The sequence below is a fragment of the Hypomesus nipponensis genome, chromosome 19, assembly GCF_054491055.1.
Source record: "Hypomesus nipponensis isolate SF chromosome 19, ASM5449105v1, whole genome shotgun sequence".
Lineage (NCBI taxonomy): Eukaryota > Metazoa > Chordata > Actinopteri > Osmeriformes > Osmeridae > Hypomesus > Hypomesus nipponensis.
This window is the reverse complement of record NC_140379.1, coordinates 9,733,897-9,757,617: the sequence shown is the minus strand read 5'-3', so window position 1 is coordinate 9,757,617 and position 23,721 is coordinate 9,733,897. Positions and strand designations below refer to the sequence as shown.

Here is a 23,721-nt window from a genome sequence, read left to right as displayed (position 1 = left end):
AGAGAGAGAGAGAGAGAGAGAGAGAGAGAGAGAGAGAGAGAGAGAGAGAGAGAGAGAGAGAGAGAGAGAGTTAGTAAGGGTGCACAGTATCAGTTTATACAGGTCCATACAGTGCATTTTAGTTCTTAATGTTGAGCTTTCATATTTACAACCAGGGGCTTTGTAAGGAGAGGAACACTCATGTAACAGTGAACCAATTAAGCCCAGACATTGTCCTGCTACACAGGTTACATTAACCAGACCAGTAGTGGGATTCTCAGCATATCTTCCAGTGCTACAAAGTTATCAGTTAACTGTCAGTCAGTTAACTATTTCTTCATATTTCTTCTTATTGAAGGACATTTATATACAGCCAACAAGGTTTCAGCTCACATCTTACAGAAAGGACCTCAACCTTGAGACAGTGATTGTAATTTAAAGATTCTATTGGTTGAATTTCTACATCTCAATGATTGACCGGTTTTTCTTTGGTATGAATATAAGGCCCTGAAGGTTAGAATTCCAGAACAATAGGATGTTCTAGAAGCACCTGCTGGGATTACCTGTCGTTATCCCTGGGTTTTATGCCTTATTCACACTCTGATCTTCACTAGTGCACCTGTAATCAATCACCCGTTCTCAACGAGTTGATGCATTCTTTCCAACGGTAAAATTACAACCTTTCATTATCCAAATCAATGCAGTCAGCGCATTGCTGAAAATAAAAGATCTAAAGGGGAGGGGGGAAACAAGCTGTAGGCTACTATTATATAATGATTACATTTTTATGACATCATTCCTCTAATAGAATCATGGAATGAAAGGATTGGGTTAGCTGCTACAGAGCCATCTAAACAGATATATCTTGCAGTGATATCATACGTCCATCTTATTAAAAGTAAACCCTTCCCCCCTTTGATTTAAAGGCTCTGTACAGCAATGGGTGGTGATGTGGGAGGGGATACATAACCTGCATCATTAAAGACAGACCATCAAGCTGGGCACTTCAATTGGACAGTCACAGTACCCAGAGCGTTGCACCTGCTGTACAACCATATATTTTTTTACAAAGACAGGTAAAAAAACGTTATAAACAATAAAAACCCAGCCCAGTAAAAATACAAGAGAACCCTGACCTCACCTAACCCATCAATCCTACAGTGGGCTGGTCTTTGCTTTCCAACCAATCAAATCCACTGGAGTTTGCAGTCTCGTTGCAGATCTGCTGGAACAGAGGATCGTTCAGCAGCTCCTCAGGGGTGGAGTCTCCGTATGCCCCCTGCTGGCCGGAGGGGTCAAACAGCAAATTGGTGTCCAGGGCGTTCAAGTCATTGATGCTGCTGGACAGCTCCGAGGTCAGACGCATGTCGCCAGGGAAACCTGGTGACCCTGTGGAAGGTTCTGAGGCCTGGCCCGCCAGATCAGAACCAGTAGGAAGGCTGTCAGAGGCCAGTAGCTCTTTGACTGTGGTACTAAAGTCCAGCTGCTGCCGTTGATGTTGGAGTTGTTGTTGATGTTGTTGCCGCTGCTGCTGCTGTTGTTGTTGTTGCTGGTGTTGCAGTGTGTTGTTTACTGGTAGCATGGGCTGACTATTTTGCTGTTGATGTTGTAGTTGAAGCTGTTGTTGTAGTTGTTGAAGCTGTTGTTGTTGCTGGTGCTGTTGTTGAAGTTGTTGAAGTTGCTGTTGTGGCTGGAGCTGTTGTTGAAGGTGTTGAAGTTGCTGTTGTGGCTGGTTCTGTTGTTGAAGTTGCTGTTGTGGCTGATTCTGTTGTTGATGTTGCTGTTGTGGCTGGTTCTGTTGTTGAAGTTGCTGTTGTGGCTGGTTCTGTTGTTGAAGTTGCTGTTGTGGCTGGTTCTGTTGTTGAAGTTGCTGTTGTGGCTGGTTCTGTTGTTGAAGTTGCTGTTGTGGCTGGTGCTGGTGTAGCCGATGCTCTCCAGGAGCTGTTTGTGAGTGGCTGTCAACTGTAGACAGAATCATCTGCTCCTTCCTCATGAGGTAGCCTGGCTTCTGGAACTCATACGCATTGCTGCCAGGTGTGGCCAGTGTGTGATGGTTGGCATTACTGGGATAGCTGGGCGTGGTTTCCAGGATCTGGCTGAGGTTCATGCGGGCAGTGTAGTTGGAGGGCATGTTGTTGATGCCGAGCCCTCGCACTGCGTCGTCCCCATCACCGTCCATCTTGCTCAGGAGAACGCTGGTGATCTTCTGGCTGTTAGCCTGCATGGGCAGCACCTCCGTCTGCATCATCACATTCAATGGCACCGACTGGCTCCTCTGAGCCACGCTGCGGGAGCACGCTTCCGCCTGGCTGTCGGCCAGGACGCTCAGCACCTCGGGGGTGATGGGGGAGCTGAAGGGGGACGCCAGCGTCCGGGGGATGTTCTGGAGCGCCGCCGTGCTCCCGCTGAGGTTGCGCTGGCGGACGGCAGGGCTCACACTGCGGCAGCGGAAGGCGGCACCCGCGGCGGAGGGGGTGGCCTTGCTGTCGAGAGGAGCGGGTACTGCAAAGCCCTCCTGCTTGGCGGGACTGGAGGTCTGCTGGGGAGAGATGGTCGTGAGCCGGCCCATGTGCCCATCATGGTGCCTGCTCTGGGGCTGGTAGCTCTGTCCTGGGATAGCGAAAGCGTGGGGCTTCCGGAAATGGTCGTCTACCAGGTCCTGGTAGCTGGGCAGGATGCTGATGCCACTTCCGGACGCCGCTCCGCTCGTGTTGTAGCCGTTGCTCATCCACTCCAGCCGGGCCTTGTCAGGATGGGTGGCTGTGGGCCGCTGCATGGGCTTGACCGGGCTACTGGACACCATGCTGCCGTCATGGTAACCTGTGATGCTGGAGCTGATGGGCGTGAAGGCAAAGGGGTTCCTGCACTCCACGGGGCTGGGAGGCACGCTGCTGCAGCTGGAGTGGGGGGTGCCGATGGGGGTGTGCCGGCTGCTGCCCAAGGCGCTGTCCACGGGGGTACTGGGGGCTACACGGGAGCAAGGGCTCTCCCTGGTCAGGCCCTGTCCCCCCAGCATCTCAGAGGTGGGGGTGGGGGTAGGGGTCGGGGTGTGTATAGGTGTGGTGCTGCTGTGTGTCGAGTGGTAGTATGGAGTCACGGTCTGGTTGGAGGACATGGTGCCTCCCTGCATTGCCCCCTGTTGGCCTGGCAGATCGACGTCAGCACAGTAAGCCAGGCTGCCGTTGAGCTTCATCTGCTCCTCCATCTGAACCAGCTCCTCCACAATGCTGTCCTGCGTCATGTCGTCGTCGTTGAAAAAGTAGTCCATGTCCGTCTGCATGGGCATCGGCCCGCAGTCCTGTTTCTGAACCAGCAGAGGCTCCAGGACCGGGGTCTCCTTCTGGTCTGCTGGTTCCATCTGCTGGGGAAATGCCTGCTGCTGCTGCCCCGCCTCCAGCTGAGTGCCCCCGGGCCACAGGGAGTTCCCCATCCCTCCCATGGAGGAAATCTTCTGGAGCTGGTTGCAGACGGGCGGGGCAGGCAGGGGCTGCTGCTGCTGCTGGGCGCCACCGGCCCCCATGTTGCTGGTGTCCATGGTAACGGGAGTGGCTCCTCCCAGCAGGGCGCTCTGTGGACGGACGGTCTGGAAGCCGCAGCGTCGGATGGGAGGGTCAGAGAGAGCCAAGATCCTGGTGGGGGTGCTGGAGTTGAGCTTCACAGTCACCTTGCTGATGGCGGTGGCTGGAGCACTCTCTGGCCGGAGAGGGGCGCCAGACCTGGGGAGCTTCTTCACTGCAGCACCAATCCCCTGCCTCGGCCCGTTGCCGCCTCCTAGTGCCTGCTGGGAGACAAACACCCTCTTGACGGGCGAGGGGTAGGGCTCTGGGCCCATGCCGGGGCGTTTTCTGGGACTCCTTAAGGCCTGGAAGCCTTCTCTGGAGGACAACGAGTCACCCACTGGTGACCCAGCATAACTACTGTTCTGGTTGGAGGCCGTCAGATACAAAGTGCTGTTGTTACTAGTGTTGTTATTGCTGCCAGCTGGAGCTGCCACAGTGCTGTGGGAGCCTGAGGGGGGTGTGCACCCCACCCCCACCCCAGGCCCAGCCTCTTGGCCCAGGCAGCCTCTAGTCTGGAGGGCGGGCAGACTGGCAGCCCGGGGCACCATCCTCTGGACTGGCACTGTTTCCTGAGTGTCACAGGCCTCAGCCTCCATCTTAACCTCCATGGTGGGGGTGGTGGGGGCCCTGCCTTGCCTGGCTACAGGGGCCAGGAGGGGGCCAGTAAAGCCCCCGGGGCTAGCCAGGCCGGCAGAGGCAGACACTGGCCGCAGGGTGGAGCTGCTGAGGGTGGGGGTGCTGCTGCTGGGCGCCAGGGAGATCTTTACCACATTGACGGAGCTGACGTGGGGAGTGGGCACCACTGTCTGGATGGGGCTGTTGGTGAACACCAGGGTGGGGGGGGAGCGCAGGGCCAGGGCGCTGGTGGAGCAAGGCTTGGGCAGAATCTGGGCGTAGCGGTGGCGTGCGGAACGGTCGCCCACAGGGCTGGCAGAGAAGTTCGGGCTCGGCTTGGGGCTCTGCCGGATAGACTGCACCGGCTGGGTCACCACCTGGAAGTTGACTGGTAGAACCTTCCCTTCTGTGGAGCCCACCGGACTGGGAGACATCAGCTGCCGGCTCCTCTGTACCTGCACACACACACACACACACACACACACACACATACACACACAGCTTTAACGCATGATGCATGAGGAAAGTTACAAACTGTTTCATTCTTGAATTGGCCAATTCCACATGCTAACCGTGATGGGGCTGGGGACTGCGGCGACCACAATCCCTATGGTGGGTTGGGGGGAGAGGAGGGCGGGGCTTCCGCAGGGGAGGGAGGTGGAGGCCGCTGTGCCCCCGTGCGTGTCCCCGAGCAGGGGGGAGGTGAGCTTCTGCTCCTGCTGCTTCTTCTGGAGCTTGCGCTGCAGCTGCTGCTTGGCATGGATGGAGGGGGAAGGCGAGGGCAGCGTCTTCACCTGTGGCTGGAAGGGGTGGGCCTCCGCTGTGGGGACGAAGGCTGAGCTCGGCAGGGGCGTCTTCACCCCTGAACACACCAAAACAAAACGCACAGAGAACACATTAACAAAAGGAACCTCCAGAGTTGGAGGATTTACTGAATATGGACACCAGATGGAGCCATTCCACTGGCTACCACAGTGCAAATTTGAGTAGAAAAAAGGCTACTGTCATTGCAACAGAGCAAAGGAGCACATGGTCGAGCTGCTGAACATTTTGTTACTGGTAGGTCAGAGTACATCACTACCAGGCTCCCCAGTCTGAACAGGCATGCTGACCTCTGTGAGAAGTACAAACAACACTCTGGAACAAGTAGCTCCTCTTGTACTGTCAGGGTAATTGTCAGCCTATAAGCTCCTGCCCGCACCCAATAGGTTTCTCCCACACCTGTGGGCATGTCTAACTGTGGGACAATGGGCTCCTCTCATACCTGTGGGCGTGCTAGTCATGACGGTGAGTGCCGCCACAGACTTGGTTCCGATGTAGTGGCTGTTGAGCAGGAAGCGTGCCAAGTCTTCCACAGCATCAAACTGGCGACTCAGAACCTTCTGGGCCCACTCACACACCAGGCCACAGGCTGCCGACCTCACCTCCTCCTCCGGCCCGCACAGTTGGCCTGACGCTTCCAGCACCTCACACTGTGGTGCCACACACACACACACACAGTTAGGGCCTAAACTAGTACTATTGAAATATATACAGTGCAGTGATCTGAGTTTCAGTGGGTATGCTACTTTCATGGTGTTATCTTGAGAGAAAGATGAGGACGTTGTGAAAGAACTTACCCCCTCTCCTGTCTGGTGGATCTCCAGGTTAGGGAGAGATGGCATGTGTACAAAGGCCTTCTTTCTCAGTCCACTATAGCAGTACGTAGAAGGGGGCCGGGGTTAAGGTCAAACTAGCATGTACGCTTGGACATCATACTGGAGTCAGGGATCAGCTGTCACTCTCACACACACACCCAGCTGAGGGACATTCCCTCTCCCTCTGACCCCTCCCCACCCCAGCCTGAACGGCGACCTACTCAGGGGGAGTTAGTGGCTGAGCGGTGAGGGAGCTATTGGTTTCGGGCTAGTAATCAGAAGGTTGCCGGATCGATTCCCCGCCATGCCCAATGACGCTGTGTCCTTGGGCAAGGCACTTCCCCCTACTTGCCTCTGGGGAATGTCCCTGTACTTACTGTAAGTTGCTCTGGATAAGAGCATCTGCTAAATGACTAAATGTAAATGTACTAGAGATGTGTGTGAAAGTGACTGCAGAGAGGGCTGCGTGTGAGGGGAGCAGCAGGTGCTCCCACACACTCACGAGGGTCACGCTATCAAACAGCTACGAGCGTGACCCCCCGGAGGTCCCGCCAAAGCAGTCGATGACCCAGCCAGTCCCTCCACACACGCTAGCGTGCAGCCACTTCACCAACTGGACAGCGAAAAGGGGCTGGTGGTGTGAACAACTTGAGGGGGGTTTATTTACTTGGGGGCTAGATATTGGGTATCAGTTGCCGTCACAACCATCACAAACAATGTATTTCAGCAAGACCACAAGTCCAGAACCGAGAGAGTGATTTGCATGGAAAGTCATGTTTGAAACTAGTCTAGCAGCCAGCCTATGTGGACAACCCTGACCTCACCCTTCACCGTGGCCCAGTAATGTCAGATCTCTGTGGTCCATTTGGAGGTTTGACCTCATGGAAAAGGAGAGTCAGAGATATTTCGTGAAGGTCATGGTGGTACATGGTAACTGAGTCCTCCTCTCCTGTACTCTAAGAGAGGAGACTTTATTTGATTTAAGTTTAGCTCTATATTTAGCAGCTTCATGAACAGAGACAACAGATGTTGGTGTAGCAGACAGGGCCATGATCCAGACAGGACTGACAGTAGCAGCCACTGATTAAAGGATATTTAGATTTGCCTCTCATGCCCAGTCGCCGAGCTTTCATGTTTGGAAAGACGTTTTTCATGATCTTTCCAAAGTCTGCCGCACTCAGTGGATGGTAGTTGAGATTGTCACAATAGCTCCTGAAAAGACATACATAAACTTTTTGTTAATAGAAGACATTTGAAATATCCGTCAGAAGAAACAGAATTTGTTTCAAACCAAACTCTAACGTAAATGTCACCTCAGAGAAGGTCTCAGAACAGCGAGTTTGAACTCTTATACAACAGAACACATAGCAGCTCAAAGACACACACTTTCCATTCCTACCAACACATGGGGGACAACTTTTCCCAAGCTTTAGACCACTATTAATAACCATGGTCTGGCTCACAGTTACTTAAATACAACAAATACATACATAACCTCTTTGTTGTTGGCTGAAGATATGGTCAAATTGTATTGAACGTTTACATTCAATTACATGAACCACATTTGCAGCATTGATTTCACATCAAGAAATGTCCAAAGCACATTTATGTGTAACAAAACAACGTCTGAAAGGACTCCAGGTGATCACCCTGAAGCAGAGCACAGTTGAAATACCAAACAGTTCTATTTCCTCTCTCCATGAAACCCAACCGCCTGGTATTCTAGGACTCTAAAATAGGACCCAGCCGCATCATCAGTTCATCAGTACCCCCGGGGTTCTGGTCTGGGGCAACAGACACTACTTCCAGTCAGTAATACATTGGACACCTGCATTCAAACACTCACCCAGTACAGTTATCCAGTACAAGGGATCAGAATGAGTTCCTTAATTGCTCAATATGAACCACATACAATGCAGCTTTACACATTCATAACTAATGATGACCCGTGTGTATAACCTCTCCATCGTCCCAGTGACACCCAACATACACATCGCCCTGCTTGGACATGCATACATACTGTACACATCACTCTCTCTCACTCGCTCACATACACACACACACACACAGTGAGACACCCACTTGTATTCGTCGTAGACTTCCTGTTTGGGCAGCGAGGTCTCTGGGTGTTCCTCCAGCTGGCCCTTGATCCAGTTGAAGGCGTGCGTCTGCTGTGTGCGGCTGGAGGACATGGAGCTTTGGTCGCTGAGCGGAGGAGAACAGAGGAGATCATTGACTGAGTAGAGACAGAGTTCAAACTAGAGGTCAACTGTCCACTGAGCGTAGAGGGAAGGCCTGCTCAGAACCAGCCTGGATCCCAGGCACCAAGGGGGAACCCTGGCACCAAGGGGGAACCCTGGCACCAAGGGGGAACCCTGGCACCAAGGGGGAACCCTGGGACCAAGAGGGAATCCTGGCACCAAGAGGGAACCCTGGCACCATGGGGGAACCCTGGCACCATGGGGGAACCCTGGCACCATGGGGGAACCCTGGCACCAAGAGGGAACCCTGGCACCAAGAGGGAACCCTGGCACCAAGGGGGAACCCTGGCACCAAGGGGGAACCCTGGCACCATGGGGGAACCCTGGCACCATGGGGGAACCCTGGCACCATGGGGGAACCCTGGCACCAAGGGGGAACCCTGGCACCATGGGGGAACCCTGGCACCAAGGGTCCTGGGTAGAGAGTCTGATTCTTCCTTCTTTCTACGTTCTGTGCCTTTTTATTGAGCCACACCACCCCCAACCCCCTATGTGTGTGTCTGAAGGCAGAATTAATGTACCATAGTAGAGCTCCAGGACTGGTAGACCCTCTCTCAGTCCTGCAGCCACGTGTAGAGGTGGTGGGGTGGGGTGTTGAGGTGGTGGGAGTAGAGGTGGTGGAGAACAAGTAGGAATTATGGATAATTACGTTATTAACAAGGTATGATATTGTCATTATCTACTATCAGTGCGTGTAAGAGAGAGGCGAGAGAAAGTAAGAGAGATAGGGAGTGTGTGTGTGTGAGTTTGTGACTTCTTGCTGTGACAACATAGGGTGTAACTTGAGGCATTTTGTGTGTTTACAGTCATGTGACCAAAAATTCCAATTATTTACACAAAGTCAGGTATTGAACTGAAACACTCCTCACCTCTTCTCAGTGCAACTGCTGGGCCCAGAAGGCAACTTAAGGTAGAGGTAGAGTTTCTCGATGTCTGTAAACTTTTCCACATCTTGCTGTAGGTAAAATACAAATTAGAGTTATAGAAGCCACACCAACTGAATCATATCCACACTAAGAGACCTGGATATTCCAAACCCTCCTATGCCCCTACCTTTGCCTTCTGCAGAGAGGAACCTACAGTCGAACATACAGAACACATTCGACTACAGGCTGCAAAGACAGGCCACCATCAGGTCCCACCGTCCCAGGTCACCGATACACTGGGATAGTTGTCAAATTAAAACCGCGGTCCTAACCCCCTTGGCTCACTGGGAGTGTAAAAAGCTTTTAAAATGTGTGTATGTGCTTGCCTGTGTGTGCGTGTGTGTGCATAGATCTCCACAGGGGGTCCTCATCCCTGCAGCAGTAACAAACACAGCGAGGAAATCTCTTAATGAGATCACAATGTTTCTATTGTGAGGGTGGCGTGGGGGGAAAACTTGTGTGTAAGTAAGAGAGAATGTTTGTGTGAGGGGAAAAAAAGAGGGTGTGTGTAGGGCTGATGACTGTATCAGATCCACAGGCCGCTGAGGTCCTGAGCCAGCTTCTCGCTGATACCTGAGCTAGCTACCACCCATCTACCTCCCAGGTCCAGATAAGCTGATCCTAGAAGACATCCAGCAGCCACACACACATCCCAGAATGCAATGCTGCATTTGGAGGGCACTGCAACACCTCTGAGTGATATCAGCTATGACACCAGCAGGGATACTACCCAGCTGTGACACTACTATCCAGCGATAAGGAAACCAGCAGTGAGAGTGGTAGTAATACTATCCAGTGACAGTGAAAACAGTGATAGTAGCAAGGAGAGCCAGCGTGATCATGGGGAGGTACACTACCCCCGCCCCCAGAGAGGAGGTCCTCTGAGGTAGCAGTAATCCCAGGGAGCACTAATCCGGGTCTGGCTCAGCAGAGCGTAAACAAGCTCTTGTTTTCCCCATGTCGGTCGTATCAGACCAGAGAGGCCTTGGTCACCAGCCTGTACCAGGCCAGAGAGAACCTGGTCACCTGGGATGTGTTAGAGAGGGTGTGCTGCAGGCCATACAGCCCAGGTATGGTCGCCCTTCAGGAGGCAGGGGGGTTCTGATTGAGGCGCCGCTGGACTGGATGAGCTCTTCTGTCATCCTGCCCAGCGTGTTCCACAACATGAATGATGAAGCCCCGCCTCCCGCCGCTGCCAACACACGCCCCTCAGAATGGGCAGGCAGGGGGACCCAGGACCATACACCAAGGAGTACACACACACACGCACGCACGCACGCCCGCATACATACACACACACACACCAGCTCCCCACCCACCAGCTATTGGTTTCTAAGAATAGACACGTCCCCTCCATCTTTTCTATTCGCCTCTTTGTTGCTAGGGGAACAGCAGCTCACCAATGGCTAAAGTTATCAGCCACTGAGCAGCATCAGCAAGGGGGGGGGGGGGGGGGAGGTAAATTAGAATGTGCCCCAGCCATGGTGGTGCCTGTTCTTTATACAGCCAGGGAACACATATAGGGGAGGAGATGTTCCTGTCTGTGTGTGTCTGGGCACCAAGAGCATCATAACAGAGTATTAACTGGGAAAACACCGTCAGAGCTGCTCAATGTGTATGACCTCATCCTCCCTGGAGTTCTTCCAGATACAGTTCCTGCAGCCTGACCTCCTCCAGATACCTGCAGCTTGACCTTAGGCAGGGACACTTAACATGGTCCCCGCCCAACCGTAACCCTGCCTGCGCCTCCCTCAACTCTATACTGCACACACACACACATTACTCCAGCCAGAATTCACACCAGAACTGAAAAAGCGGGGCTTCCCGAGAGAACATTCTGCCATCACTGTAGGACACTGTATTGAGGCAGGAAACTAAAGCAGAATATCAACACAGCATTTATTATTGATGTGATCCAGAGAGCAGTGAGACAACAGGGGACTGGGAGGAACACAGAGCTGGAGGCGCTGGCTACCAGGAGGTTCCCACTCAGGCTCCTGTTTCTCCCCTAGACATCCTTCAGAGGCAAATAAAAATGAACGGTTTCTTGAATCTAAATGAATATAAGAGGAATACAACTGAAGACATTAAAGTTTAATGGCAGTATCTGATGCAAGGTGGCAAATGGGATTGCAACACAGCACTGCTGTCTGGAAAGCACGGGTTAGCATCTGACTGGGTGACTGACTGATTGACTAGTTGAATGACTGACTGATTGGCTGGTTGAATGACTGACTGATTGTCTGGTTGAATGGCTAATTCAATGGCTGGCAAACTAATGGGCTGACTGACTGGTTGACAGTCTGACTCTAGTAGATAAGCTATAGAACATACTTTCTACTGTGATAGTGGAAATGGGCTAGGCCTACCACCAAAACATGGAACACTTGCTAGAACACTGCAGAACACCAAACAAGAACTGGAAGCAACATTTCATCCACAGAATACTCACCAAAATGTTTTCCACCTTTGATTGTACAGATTTACTGAAAATAAAGGAAAACAAACACAACATTAGAATGATGATCAAGACCAATGGGAGAGCCACATGCAAGGAACATACATATTAATACATATGAGGAATGCTGAGCACACGACGACCTCCCATCCGCTTCACCAATATATCCCAGGAACACATGCTGTCAGGCACAAACACACACACGTCCTGTCTGACAGAACTATTAATATCAGCCCCCCAGCAAGGCTAGGGGCCAAAGAGGGAGCTGGACAATCCAGTATGAACCAGTATATAACCCCAAAAAGGGGAACACTAAGATCTCACTTGACCTTTCTTCAAAGACAGAACGGTGAAGCACGTTGTGTCCCACAGCACAACCCTACACTGACATATTGTACACGTATTACCCAGATCCCTGTCAGAGATACTTGGGTTTGTAGTAGTTCACACTCCTTGTCCTCCTCACACCCAGCCTCTACACCACCACCCTACCCCTTCCCCCCCACACACTAAAACGACACGTAACTTCTCCTTCACACCTATTTCCACAACTCCATAGCCTTCAGAAATGTCATGCGAGAAGAGGGCAGGCTCATGGTGTGATTGTACAGGCCTGCAATTTTATATGAGTGTGTGTCCATACATGTGTGTGAGAACAGAAAGGGAGGGAGGGAATCGCAAAGTACAATGAATCATAGGGAGAGACATAAGGACTTGGGCACTGGGTGAAAGGACGGTTGTTTACCTCCTGAACACGTCCTCGGGAAGGCCTTGAGTTAGGAGACAGGGCAGGTTAGACTGTAGCTAGGTGACTCTGGCTAAGTCAGAATCAGGTCTGTTATTAGCAGGTACCAGGGGGAGATAGCTGTAATTGACTGTTACCAGGTGACGTAAAGATTCTCTGCTGATGAGAGCTTATTAAGCTGTTACTAGGTAAGGTTGGACAGAGAGAGTTCTGCTAGCTAAGCCACTGTTGTATGAAGAGAAGATGCTTAAGATAGATCTCTACCTTCCAAGTGCTCACTGCTCCACATTCAGAATGGCCACACTTTGATTCCATGAGCGCACGTCGGACATGACTCTTTTCTTGGCTAAACAAGACTCCAGACCTTTCACATGGAGCGACATACCACGCTGCTAGTAACACCAACAGCTGCCTCGCTGAGATTTGATAACTGGTGTATGACAGCAAGATATGAGCCTCTGTGGCCCTGAGGCATCCAGGCCTGTAGGTCTGGAGCCCAGGACCTGCTGAGGGAGAGCTTGTGTGTGGGTGTGAGGCTGGCCTGTGGCAGCAGGAGATCAGCTCCAGAATGAACCCACTCACCCTGCCTGGCATGACCTCATTCAGCCTAAACAATCAGTTCATGGAAGATAACATCCTCAGGTCTCATATTCCTATCTTTATTTACTAACGGCACATTCTACACCTATTTCTTTCATACTATCATTCTCGTTCAAAAAATGCCCAAATCTCAACACACATTTTACATGACACCCTATATTACCAAGATCATTTTAAAAAGCTTAAATGAAATATAATTTAAAGAATAATAAGAACAGGGGGAATGATTATACTTCTTTTCATTTAAATAAACTTACTGTACCATTTTCTGAAAAAGCCCTGAATCCCAAAGACAGCAGATGAGCCAGACCCCGCCTTCCCCCCTCCCCTCCCCCTCCCCCTCCCCTCCCCATCCCCCTCCGCCCCTCCCCATCCCCTCCTCCAGAACGTAAACAACCCTCGTGGCTGCCAGGGACAAGCCTTGCTGCTGTCTGCCCGCCTCCCTCAACATGGCTGCCTCAGGCAGAAAGAGGATTGCCTGCAATTAGCTTCTACACCCCAGCGAGGACTGACAGTAGTTGGACTCTGGGGCGACACAGCTATTCTGAAGAATTCATCAGGGGAGTGGGTTGACCCCAGCCCGCCTCATCCCGGCGCCAGTAGACACCCAGCTCTACTATGCTGACAGTTCACACAGCATGGAGAGCTGTATAAACCTCCTACAAACAAACCTAGAATCTAGATTGCTGCCTAAATTCTTAGCCGATGGAAGCAAAGAAAGCAGAAAGTCAGTTTCTGCATTTGGTCCCCCTGCATCCTATGTGATGTTTGGTCCCCCTGCATCCTATGTGATGTTTGGTCCCCCTGAATCCTATGTGATGTTTGGTCCCCCTGCATCCTATGTGATGTTTGGTCCCCCTGAATCCTATGTGATGTTTGGTCCCCCTGCATCCTATGTGATGTTTGCCAGTGGTGAAGCTCCTTTCCTATTCTCTTTGAAGACTATCCTTCTCTTGTGTTGTGATTTTACCTCCGGCTTCCTATTTTGTTCGACTTCCCCTACTGTTCTAATTACACTGTATCTCTACAGCCTGCCTCCTTCACTTAGCATGTTTCACTAAAGCATACTGGACCACAGTGGATCACTGACAAGCCTGCATTCCACAGCTCTATTCTTTTATATTACGCTGCTTTGGAACAAAACTACGCAAACACAATAATAGTTGTTTAATACGTAACCCCACATCAATAAACACGGAACAACCATATTCAGATGGTATAACACATAATCTAAGATTATCTATAATCTAAAGTCAATTAAAAATGTCCACTGACAAGTGTGTGACATGGTTCTTGTCTTGGCATCCTGTTCATCTGTGTTTTACTCTGATAACCCCCTCTACTGGTCTACAGAGAGAACACTTAATGTCTATAGGGCGCGTGAAGGCCAAGTTTTGCACAACTGTATCCCAGCTTCACAGTCAAAAATACACTTGAAGCTTTACTTGACATTATTCAACACAACTAATAGGTAGGGGGTCAGATGGCTGAGCGGTTAGGGAGTCGGGCTATTAATCAATTAATTGTTGGTTCGATTCCTGGCTGTGCCAAATGACGTCGTGTCCTTGGGCAAGAAACTTCACCCTACTTGCCTCTGGGAGAATGTCCCTTTACTTACTGTAAGTCGCTCTGGATAAGAGCGTCTGCTAAATGACTAAATGTAAATAGGTTCAGACGATATTTTCTCGTGTTATACTATTACAATAAAAATGACTATATATTCATTGTGTGAATTTCTGTTGCTATTTAAGATAAGAATACACAAACAATACATTTAGCACTCAATTATTGTGCTAAATGTGACAGTTGAACTGATACCAGTTACTCAGTCTCAGCCTCTACTACATAGTAATCCTAACTTTCCAGAGGGCTTGTCCAAAACTGCCAGCCAAGGACAGATCGTTTCATGGTGCGTTTACTTACAGTGCTTGCGATTCTCAAATGTAGATCATTAGTATCGCCTATCACTCGAGCTTAGGCACAGTAGAAGTAACCTTATGCTGCCCACCCGCCGGTCAGATGTAATGAGAACATTTGGGACACGGCAAACTAGTTAGCCACATGGACATTTCTTTGGGGTCTACAAGTTATCGAAATACACCGAATGGGCCCACAATATCGACAGTTAGCTAGGATACTGTACTGCTATTGAAAATAGTTATAATAATTTTAATGTAGCCACGATTTTTAGAATGAGAACTTGTCCCAGACACAAATTGTTGACAAGTTCAACGCCGCTGGATATGATAGGGGGTAGGTGGAGGCGAGTTGAGAGCTGGCTTATTAAATGTCTATCCAGCAAGCTACACCAATTCAGGAGGCGTTCCAGTTGCAAGTAAAGTAGCTAGCTAGCCGGCTAGCTAATGAAATGAAGATGGTAACTAGCCACCATTAGCTGCTTACCAGATAGAGTTCTTTATTTTGAGCTGCAGTGCACTCGCCTCAGTGCCCTGCAGACCAGGGACCAGTGGTGGTAAGGTGCCTATTCGGTAAGGACCGGGTTGTTGTTGATCCTCTGCCATCACGGTGAGGTTCAGGATGGGTGGAGGAGGAGGAGGATCTCAACAAGCAGGCCCCAACATAGACTTCAGGAAACCAGTTCTGTCCTTACTGTGGAGCATTACGGAGTCACTCCGTTCGATGTGCTCGCTAGATAATTAGCCTCAGTTCCGATAAGAGTAACGGCGACAACAAAACATGGTCCAACGGTTAAATTCCGACCATATGCATAGAGAAAATCAAATGCATGTAAATATAAAACAGATGAGTAGAAAATGTACGCTTCAAGCAGGATTCCGTCGCAGCCTCGAGAGCCGTGTGTGCGTGCGCGAGCCCTAGTACTGGTGGTGATGCTGCACACTGTTGTTGCTCTGCTGCTGACAGGCAAGGACGGTACTGCGCAAGCGCAGTGTGTGTAGTAGTAGTAGCGTAGACGTCAACCACAGTTTTTACGGGGATCGAGTCACAGTCAAACATTAACAAATGTATGTAGAAATTATTCGGAATACTATATGGTAAATCCACACATTTGCCAAGTTTGCATGGTCTTAAATTATAAGTAGGAGTACCACTTCCGTCCCTGGCAGCATGACCGGAGTGTAGAACCCCCCCCCCCCCCCTCACAGTCGTTGCTATGCAACATTGGACGCTAACCTCTTTTAGCAGCGATGGCAATGCAGGTACGGAACTAGCTGTAATTACTTTACTTTCATACTGCCTGGCCATTGTAGCTGATTCTGTAGAGCTAAAATTCAATTTGTAGCGGCAGAAACGAACACGCACTGATAAGCAACCTTTAGAAGGGATCAGCTCCACTAAAACTAGCTACGCTACAGTACTGTAACGCTAGCTGCTTAGCTTAGCTGCTTTCTTAGCTGCATGCTCAGCTGCTTGGTTTAGATTACAAACTAAACGTTAGATAACATCCAGCGCAATTTGACTGTCATCTTTCAATATTGCATACTGGTTAAAAAGGCCGTTACCTTTTCCGATACATATATTTATAGATGCTGTTTCTCTGGGTTTTTGTAGAACAAGAGTGTCAAAAGACCGCTGTCAAGTGGTGCAGAAAAGTCCCACTCCCAAATGTCTAGGACTATGAGACGTCCTGCCACTGAACTTCCATCCAGGAAACCACATGCTATGGACCTTCTAGCTAAAGAGGAGGAATACAAGTAAGGCAATTTGTCCATTTGATTGTCAAGTTACATATAGAAAGTGACCAGGTAGATAGACATTCAATGGTAACATCGTTTCTACCAATCGTAGGCGTCTGAACGCTGAGCTGGAGGCGAAAACGGCTGAGCTTGTGAGACAAGCGGAACAGGTTATGGTACGTTTTCCTACTGAATTTAGCTACACACATTAAAAAAATTATACATTTCCTGTCACGTGAGGCATTGTTGGTCTTCAAACTTCTCGGCCTTTTCACTTGTAGAGGGAGCAACATGAAGTCCTGTCCAAACCTCCGTTTTCCCACCTGGATGTTGACCTTGAGCATGAAAATGAAGATTTTAGGTGAGGACTACATATTTAATTTTAATAAACTGTCTGGAGTAAGAACAATATATAACTTTTATTGGTTTGTGTTAAGGAGTAGGAACCTGCTGGAACCAGCTCTGAAGCAGCCCAGTGCAAAGGTATTGTCATATGCAGCAGCCAATTTCATCCATCCAAGTCTATATTCTAAACGTAGTGCCGGTCTGCCACCCAAACCCAAGAGCATATTAACTGTATTATGTGCTGTTATCATCCATTAAACATTTATTTTGCATAGGTGGTGACAAAAAAACAGATTGGTTCCAAAACTTTGGTTCCAAAAAGACACTCTCCCGGAAACCAAAGAAAGACACAGTAAGAATCAATGTGGATTACAGCTGTAATCCTGCCACTGTATTTACACTAATACGATAGAAGGTAATAGAACATGTTTAAGAACAAGGACAGGTTGCTCCTGTTTATATAGCTTGACTTTGTTTCCTTGTTATTCCTTGTTATGTGTCAGAACTACAAAGGCATATGTGGCTGATGATGTGGCCATTCTTGAGGATTTTGTGGATTTCTCCTTGGCTAAAACCATCCAGAATATTGAGGGGAAGCTGGATGATGGGGACACTCATGATAATGTCGCAGATGATGTCATGCCAAGTGTTGGAGAAGAGATGGGATCAGGTCAATGGATAATTAATTCAATTTAATTAACTAATTGGTCATTAGTAAGCCGATGCTTATTTGTTGCTTGGCAATAAACATGACTACCTTTGGTATTGTAGATTCTCAAATACGGTTTCTGAAGGCAAAACTTCGGGTGATGCAGGAAGAGCTAAATCAATTATCAAATGAATGTAACAAGAAGGTAAGGAGATATGCATTTCCTGTTGCACATTGACCAATTATTTAAATAAAAAAAGTCTGAAGTAAAAAAATCTATCGGTTTATAAAGGATGATGAAAATAGCAGTCTAAGCTCCAAAGTAAAGGAGCTGGAGGAGGATCGAATGAGATTACAGAAGACCACTAACATTCAGCAGAACCAGATAGAAAAGCACAGAACTCTAGCGGAGGAGTCTGCCAGGAAGTGTGAAGGACTAAAGCAGCAGCTTGCAGTTCTGCAGAAGGTGAGTGATCACCATGGCTCCTCAGATCACTAGTCACTCATGAGTAGTACTCATTGAGTACACATACAGCATATAGAGATGTGTTGATGTCCCATTTCTGAGTGGGGTTTATAGCACAGACATGGTGGTTAATAAAGGTTGAAACCAAGCCTTCAAAGGGGAATGCCAGGCATAGGCTCATTAAAAGCTTTAGCCTGGCTATGGAAAGTGACCCTCTCCTCAGGCTGCCAATAGCACACAGATCCGGTGACAGATATCTTTGGAATTCAGAGAAATCCCCCGGCAACGCTGCCCTTGCTGTGACCAGGGAAGGGTGAACCATGGTTGTATAACATGACTCACTGCGTTAGTGATCATAACACCAACACATGGCTGTCCAACAGGCAGGACGGCTGACGGGTTGGTCAGTACACATGGTGTTGTCTTAATCCATACAAGCACCATTGTTAATCACCCAGGGCTAATAACAATGACGGTGCTCCAGTAAATCACTGAACATCTAAAACAGTCCAAATGCCTTTGCTTGCTTTGTTATTGTGTATCTTAGGAAACGGAGGGCTTGAAGAGAGCCCAGACACAGGCAGCGAGCAACCACAGTGCTGTGGAGGTGCGTCTGAACAGGGCCTTGGAGGAGCTGGAGAGGTCCAAGACCCAGCTGAATAAGATCAAGCAACAGAGCAAGGTAAAGACCACCGCCACATAGATCCACAGCCAAGACCAGCTTCAAGAGTGTACGCATTCAGATTCCACATTCTACAGGTTGTCAGTAACAAACACGTTTGCTATATTTATGTAATCCTAACATATTAGGATAATGTAACCCAGGAGCATCAAAAGATGGAAGTCCTACAAGCAGAGAACAAGAGGCTGGAAAAGCAAAAAGCTGAATTAATTGTGGGTTTTAAGAAACAACTCAAACTGATAGATATCCTTAAAAGGCAGAAGGTAAGTTACGGTACTACATTCAGTAGTGGGTAATCGTCCTGCTAATACCAGTCGCCCTCCTAACGTTTTCCTCATCCCTCCTATTCACATCCCTCTAATCAGATGCATTTTGAAGCTGCCAAGATGTTATCGTTTACAGAAGAAGAGTTTATGAAAGCTCTGGACTGGGGGAAATAATGACCTCTAAAAGATTCTGAAAACCCAGACCTATGTCTACGTTGGGTCTCATCTCCAGCTAAGCCACTGGCATTCTTTGGCCTGCCCATCTGTCAATGCAGGGCTTCACATGGAGGGGTCACCCTTGAAAAACAACATTTTTATACTGTTTTAAAAGTTTTTCATTTTATTTTAATTATGCCTTTAAAATGTTCATATTTTCCAAAGTAGTTGCATTATTAATGTAATAAAAATAATTTTGTTACAGAAATAAACTAATCATTTTTATTGACAGAAGACCTGTATTAAATGTGTATTGTGTGTCTATGAAATAAGATTAACATGTTGTGGTAAGCAGCTAATCACTCCATTAATTCAATACCTCTACCCCTTTTCTCAACAAACAAAAAAAACTCAGCAAAGACTTAACACTGCCATCTAGTGGTAAATAAAGACTTCATTCATCTTCTCCCCAGCCTTCCTCAGAAAAGATGTCAACCTGACGTTTTTTGAAGTTGCTCTTGAAGTCTTCATCGAAGTGTTCCAAGTCATCTTCACGGAATATCCCCTAGAATTGATGACAATACTGTTATTCACAAAAGTTGTGCTGTGTCGAGTTTAAAAGTAAAAACAAATACAATACTGTGAACTAAGCAGTATTCCAGTACGTACCTTAGGAAGATAACCCAGCAGTTTAGTTGCATGGAGTTTGAGGAGCTTCTGTCTCTCCTCCTCAATGATCTGCCTGCGTAAGTCTTCCCTCTGCTGCTCGATGGCTCTCTCCTCAGCCTCGCGTTCCTGTGAATTGCATTCACATTTAATATAGTATTTATTTTGCTGCTCAGCAGAACACTGTATAATAAAGCCCGGTGTAAACATGTACCTTGTCAGCCAGGTACTGTTTCCTCCTGTCTTCCATGAGCTTTTCTACAGCACGCTTGTGCTCCAACTGTTTCATGCGCCGCTTCTGGGCGTTCATTTGCTCTATGCGGTCATCTTCAGCAAACTTGGCCATCATCATCTGTCGGAAGGCCTCCTCCTCCTCCTTCTCCGCCTGCCTACGCAGCTCCTTGAAGGCCATCTGCTGCTGGCAGGTCTGCTGAATCTCCAGCCTCTGCCTGATCCTCTTCTCCATCTCCTCCTGTTTAACCACAATCATGCAGTAGTATGTTCTTACTAACTTCAGAAAACAGGTTCCACCAACTCCAATTGGCCAGTTTTGTAGACATATGGTGAACCGATGACAGAGGATAGACAGAAGATACACTAGCTTACAATCTCTTTCTGTCTTGCAGCCTCAGCCTGCTCCTCCATGCAGAGCTCTTCCCGGACACGCTCCATCTCCTCGCGCTGCTGCCTCTCCCTCTCCATCTTCTCAGTGAGCTGCAGAGAAGAAAGACGCATCAATCTTGCAGTTCAAACAAAAAACACAGCTCATGCTGTCGACAGACATCGAGGAGTTGCTTAGCTACCATCTGGTGTAGGTGCTGTTTGGCCATCTCTCGTTCTTGCACATTGGCCATCCTGTTCTCTTCCTTCCTCTGCTGGTAACTCGCAAACTCCATGATGCGTCTGTTCTCGGCCTCCATCTTCTCCCGCTCAATGCGTTTCCATTCAGCCTGCTGTTTCTTGAACTCCTCTATGTACCTCTGGGTGGCCGTCATCTTCTCCAGCCTCAGCTGCATCTCCCTGCAAGATCAAGGATCATCCAGCATGAGTCTGCTTCGGCGAGAGGCGTGCGCGTGAGAGTCAGGGGTGAGGGAGGATGAGAAGCAGGGAGGATGAGGGACTGGGAGTCTACTCACATTCTGTCCTCCTCGTAGATCTTCCTGACGATTTCGTCCACCATGAGCTTCTCCTTGAGGAACTCTTGATAGGCCTGCTGTCTCTGACGCTCCTTCTCCTCCAGCTGCTGCTCCAGCTCCTGCTGGTAGCGGACCAACTCGTTGTACCGCTGCTGATCCTGCTTTTCCTGCTCTACAGACGCTCGCTCGTGCTCACTCTTCATCTTATGGGCTGTGTCTGCTTCCTGGCGCTGGTGTCAAAAAGAGAAACAATAGATGACAACACACAAACAAACAACATTAGGCTACACCCCATCCCGACCCCACCACATCCACTCACCATTGTCTCATATCTCATGGCCTCCTTCTCAGCTATCTGTGCTGCCCTCTCCCTGTTCAGGTAGGCAGATTTGAGCTTTACCTCCAGCTCACGGAGCTCAACACTGGAAATGTAGAGAAGAAAACCCAACCTTACTTGGTGAGGACATTGTCTTGACTTGAGACATGAGAATGATCGAAAATACCGACAGAAGCAACTACCTGTTCTCTTTGATGTACTGCCTCATCTTCTCATCTCTACACTTTTCATGATTGATGCGACTCAGCTCCTGTGCCAGTCTCTCTTCTTGTTCGAGTTGCTTTTGCTTGTATATTCTATGTTCCTCAGCCTGTGACAGTGAGGCAGAGATCACGTTTGGAGCTGTAACAGGTGTCCGCACTAGTTGGACTAACGTCACCTTTGCAAGTTGGATTCATACCTTAAGAAGAGCATCTTCGATTTGTGTTTCATGGAGCTCATCTTGCACCTTGCGCAGGTACCTTTTCTTCTCAAGTCTATCCTCAGTCATAAGGTTGGCTTGAATCTGTCTTTCTTTAGTGATGAGTTTGGTCTGCTGTTCTCGTTGATCCTCCTGCCGTCGAAGCTCTGTCAGCATCCTTTGCTGTTGACTGTGCGTCATGTTGCGACGCTGGCTCATTGAAGCCTAGTAAAAACCAATGAATACACGTGCTGATTTTTATTAGATACTAAAGTGATTAATACTTTATCATATAATCCAGTTTTTGAATTGAGTATTGGTACAGTAGCCGCGGTGGTGTTTCATTAGCTAGCTACTGCGTGAGTGTACACATTGGCAAGTACTGGCCACTAACTCTAACCGTACCAGTACAGTGGTGCTAGCTAAAGTAGCCTATCTAGCTAGACTAGTTGGGTAATGTGTTTTAGACGGCGAGCTAACAGTTGGTAGACAAACATTATCCTCTCAGGTTTAGCCTACCATAGTATCTGCGTTGTCGAAATCCTTATTGATCCCGTAATGTATTCCTAGGTACGGTTTGTGGAATGATGCATTTATTTGGAGAACGTCGTCAGCTAGCTAGCACCAACTTCGTATGCGTCTCCATTTGTTTTTCTTATTGTAGTCTTGGTTACGCCGCGCCTAATCCTAAAGTCGAATCTAATTGGTTACTAGTATGTCGCTCCTTCCGTTCATCAGGTGAGCTAGAAGGGGTGAAAACACGAAAACATGAGAGGGCTGCGAGAGCATGAGAGCAAGTAGAATTGATCTGCATAGCTATAGAAATGTGTTCAGTCCGGTTAATCACCAATCACAAAATCATCATTACGCCACGCATTCACTACCCCATAGACTCAAAGCACACCTACACATCAAAAGGCGAAAAAAGTGTGGTGTTTATGGCAATTTCCTAGTCCAGTAGGCTAATAAGGAGTTTTAGAGTAAAATGCCCAAATATCTCAGTGGCACATAGGCTACTGCATGGAAGTTTTTTCCTGCCATAATTCAAATAATAATTAAGTGCTCAAATCAAATATGAAATGTTGAAATTAGCATGTAATTTATCATTTTTATTATGGCTGGAAAAAACTTCCATACAGTATGTGCCACTGAGACATTTGGGCATTTTACTCTAAAACTAGTGCCATTCTATAGCACAATCCAGTTTAAACACTCGCCTTACATACCCTATGGCCTATATTAAGGTCAGGTGCATCCGAGTTGTTCAAACGTAGGCTTACATCACCGCCAGGGGGAGGTCAAACCAAACATTGGTACAAAGCTGCACATCACACTCCCACTATAGCCTTCTGTATACGCTCTGCTTTGTTTAGTTCTTCATCTTTCTTTAGTAATAGGATTAAGCTTTACTTAGTTTGTTGTCTCAAATAGCCTAAAAAAACATATTTCACGTGTAGGGTCTTCTGCATGCCATAGCCTGTCAACAATGCAGTGTTCCCAGTCCAACGTCAGATGTCCTCCTGGTTGTTCCACTCTGCCAGCCAGGCCGAGGAAAGGGACCAGGCAGTAATAGCAGCGTGAGTCTGAATGTAGACTAAAGTCCAGGCAAAGTATAAGGATTTGTGCCTGGTGAGACCGGGGAATGTGGACCAGAGGCCAGGCAGAGTAGCCTATATGGATGTATAAGGCCGACCTTATGAGACCGGGAATTGCGACTAGTTGACAAATAGGGCCTATTTATTTTGATGTATTTGTCACACCGTTTCGCCTTTGTATACTTCTTAATCTATTTGTGGTTTTAATACATTTCAAAGTTAAATGATACAGACATGTCAAACTGAATGTAATCATATAAACATGGACGCACTGACACTGAAATAAAACGGGTAATTTTCTCTTTGACTCCAGTCTCCATCATACCTCGCATCTTTGAGCGCAGTGGTCCTGTGTCTTTTGTCTCCGCAGCAGCCAGTGTCGATGGGGGAGGAGGGGAGGGAGTTTACGTCAAAGGATAGAACGGTGAATAGCTGTGTAAGGGAGGGTGAGTTAAAGGAGAGAGGCAGCGGCTTTTGGATACAGCGGAGTAGAGGAGAGCGCGAGATGCTGACAGATTCCTGATAGATGTGCAAAATGGCGCAAGCATGTTCGACCTCAGAGAGCCACCAATTGTAGCCTAACTAC

General features: G+C 48.4%; 3 protein-coding genes across 5 annotated transcripts; 1 reads left to right on the top strand and 2 right to left on the bottom strand.

Annotated features, from left to right (window-relative positions):
- On the bottom strand, positions 1–15,673 carry LOC146246900 (DNA-binding protein RFX7-like). 2 transcript variants are annotated; one of them, XM_084681818.1, is made up of 10 exons: positions 15,185–15,673; positions 11,431–11,464; positions 8,922–9,007; positions 8,574–8,612; positions 7,874–7,996; positions 6,887–7,003; positions 5,774–5,858; positions 5,419–5,626; positions 4,727–5,016; positions 1–4,609 (listed from the first exon to the last, which is right to left on the bottom strand). In XM_084681818.1, exons 1-10 carry the CDS (start codon positions 15,301–15,303, stop codon positions 1,121–1,123), a joined length of 4,590 nt encoding a protein of 1,529 aa, XP_084537944.1. In that variant the 5' UTR covers positions 15,304–15,673; the 3' UTR covers positions 1–1,120. The 2 variants fall into 2 exon arrangements, with proteins under 2 accessions (XP_084537944.1, XP_084537945.1); XM_084681819.1 differs by lacking the exon at positions 8,574–8,612.
- A 136-nt stretch (positions 15,674–15,809) lies between these two features.
- tex9 (testis expressed 9) lies at positions 15,810–19,295 on the top strand. Of its 2 annotated transcripts, none has more exons than XM_084681823.1 (12): positions 15,810–15,960; positions 16,313–16,455; positions 16,550–16,613; positions 16,719–16,798; positions 16,881–16,920; positions 17,058–17,134; positions 17,286–17,452; positions 17,554–17,636; positions 17,724–17,897; positions 18,445–18,579; positions 18,708–18,842; positions 18,945–19,295. In XM_084681823.1, the coding sequence occupies exons 1-12, from the start codon at positions 15,949–15,951 to the stop codon at positions 19,017–19,019; spliced, it is 1,185 nt and encodes a 394-aa protein (XP_084537949.1). In that variant the 5' UTR covers positions 15,810–15,948; the 3' UTR covers positions 19,020–19,295. The 2 variants fall into 2 exon arrangements, with proteins under 2 accessions (XP_084537949.1, XP_084537948.1); XM_084681822.1 differs by having other exon boundaries at positions 16,875–16,920.
- A 132-nt stretch (positions 19,296–19,427) lies between these two features.
- mns1 (meiosis-specific nuclear structural 1) lies at positions 19,428–22,218 on the bottom strand. The gene is made up of 10 exons (XM_084681821.1): positions 22,060–22,218; positions 21,541–21,765; positions 21,323–21,450; positions 21,123–21,225; positions 20,804–21,033; positions 20,471–20,687; positions 20,274–20,381; positions 19,882–20,139; positions 19,671–19,796; positions 19,428–19,566 (listed from the first exon to the last, which is right to left on the bottom strand). The coding sequence occupies exons 1-10, from the start codon at positions 22,060–22,062 to the stop codon at positions 19,456–19,458; spliced, it is 1,509 nt and encodes a 502-aa protein (XP_084537947.1). The 5' UTR covers positions 22,063–22,218; the 3' UTR covers positions 19,428–19,455.
- Between the last annotated feature and the right edge of the window lie 1,503 nt (positions 22,219–23,721).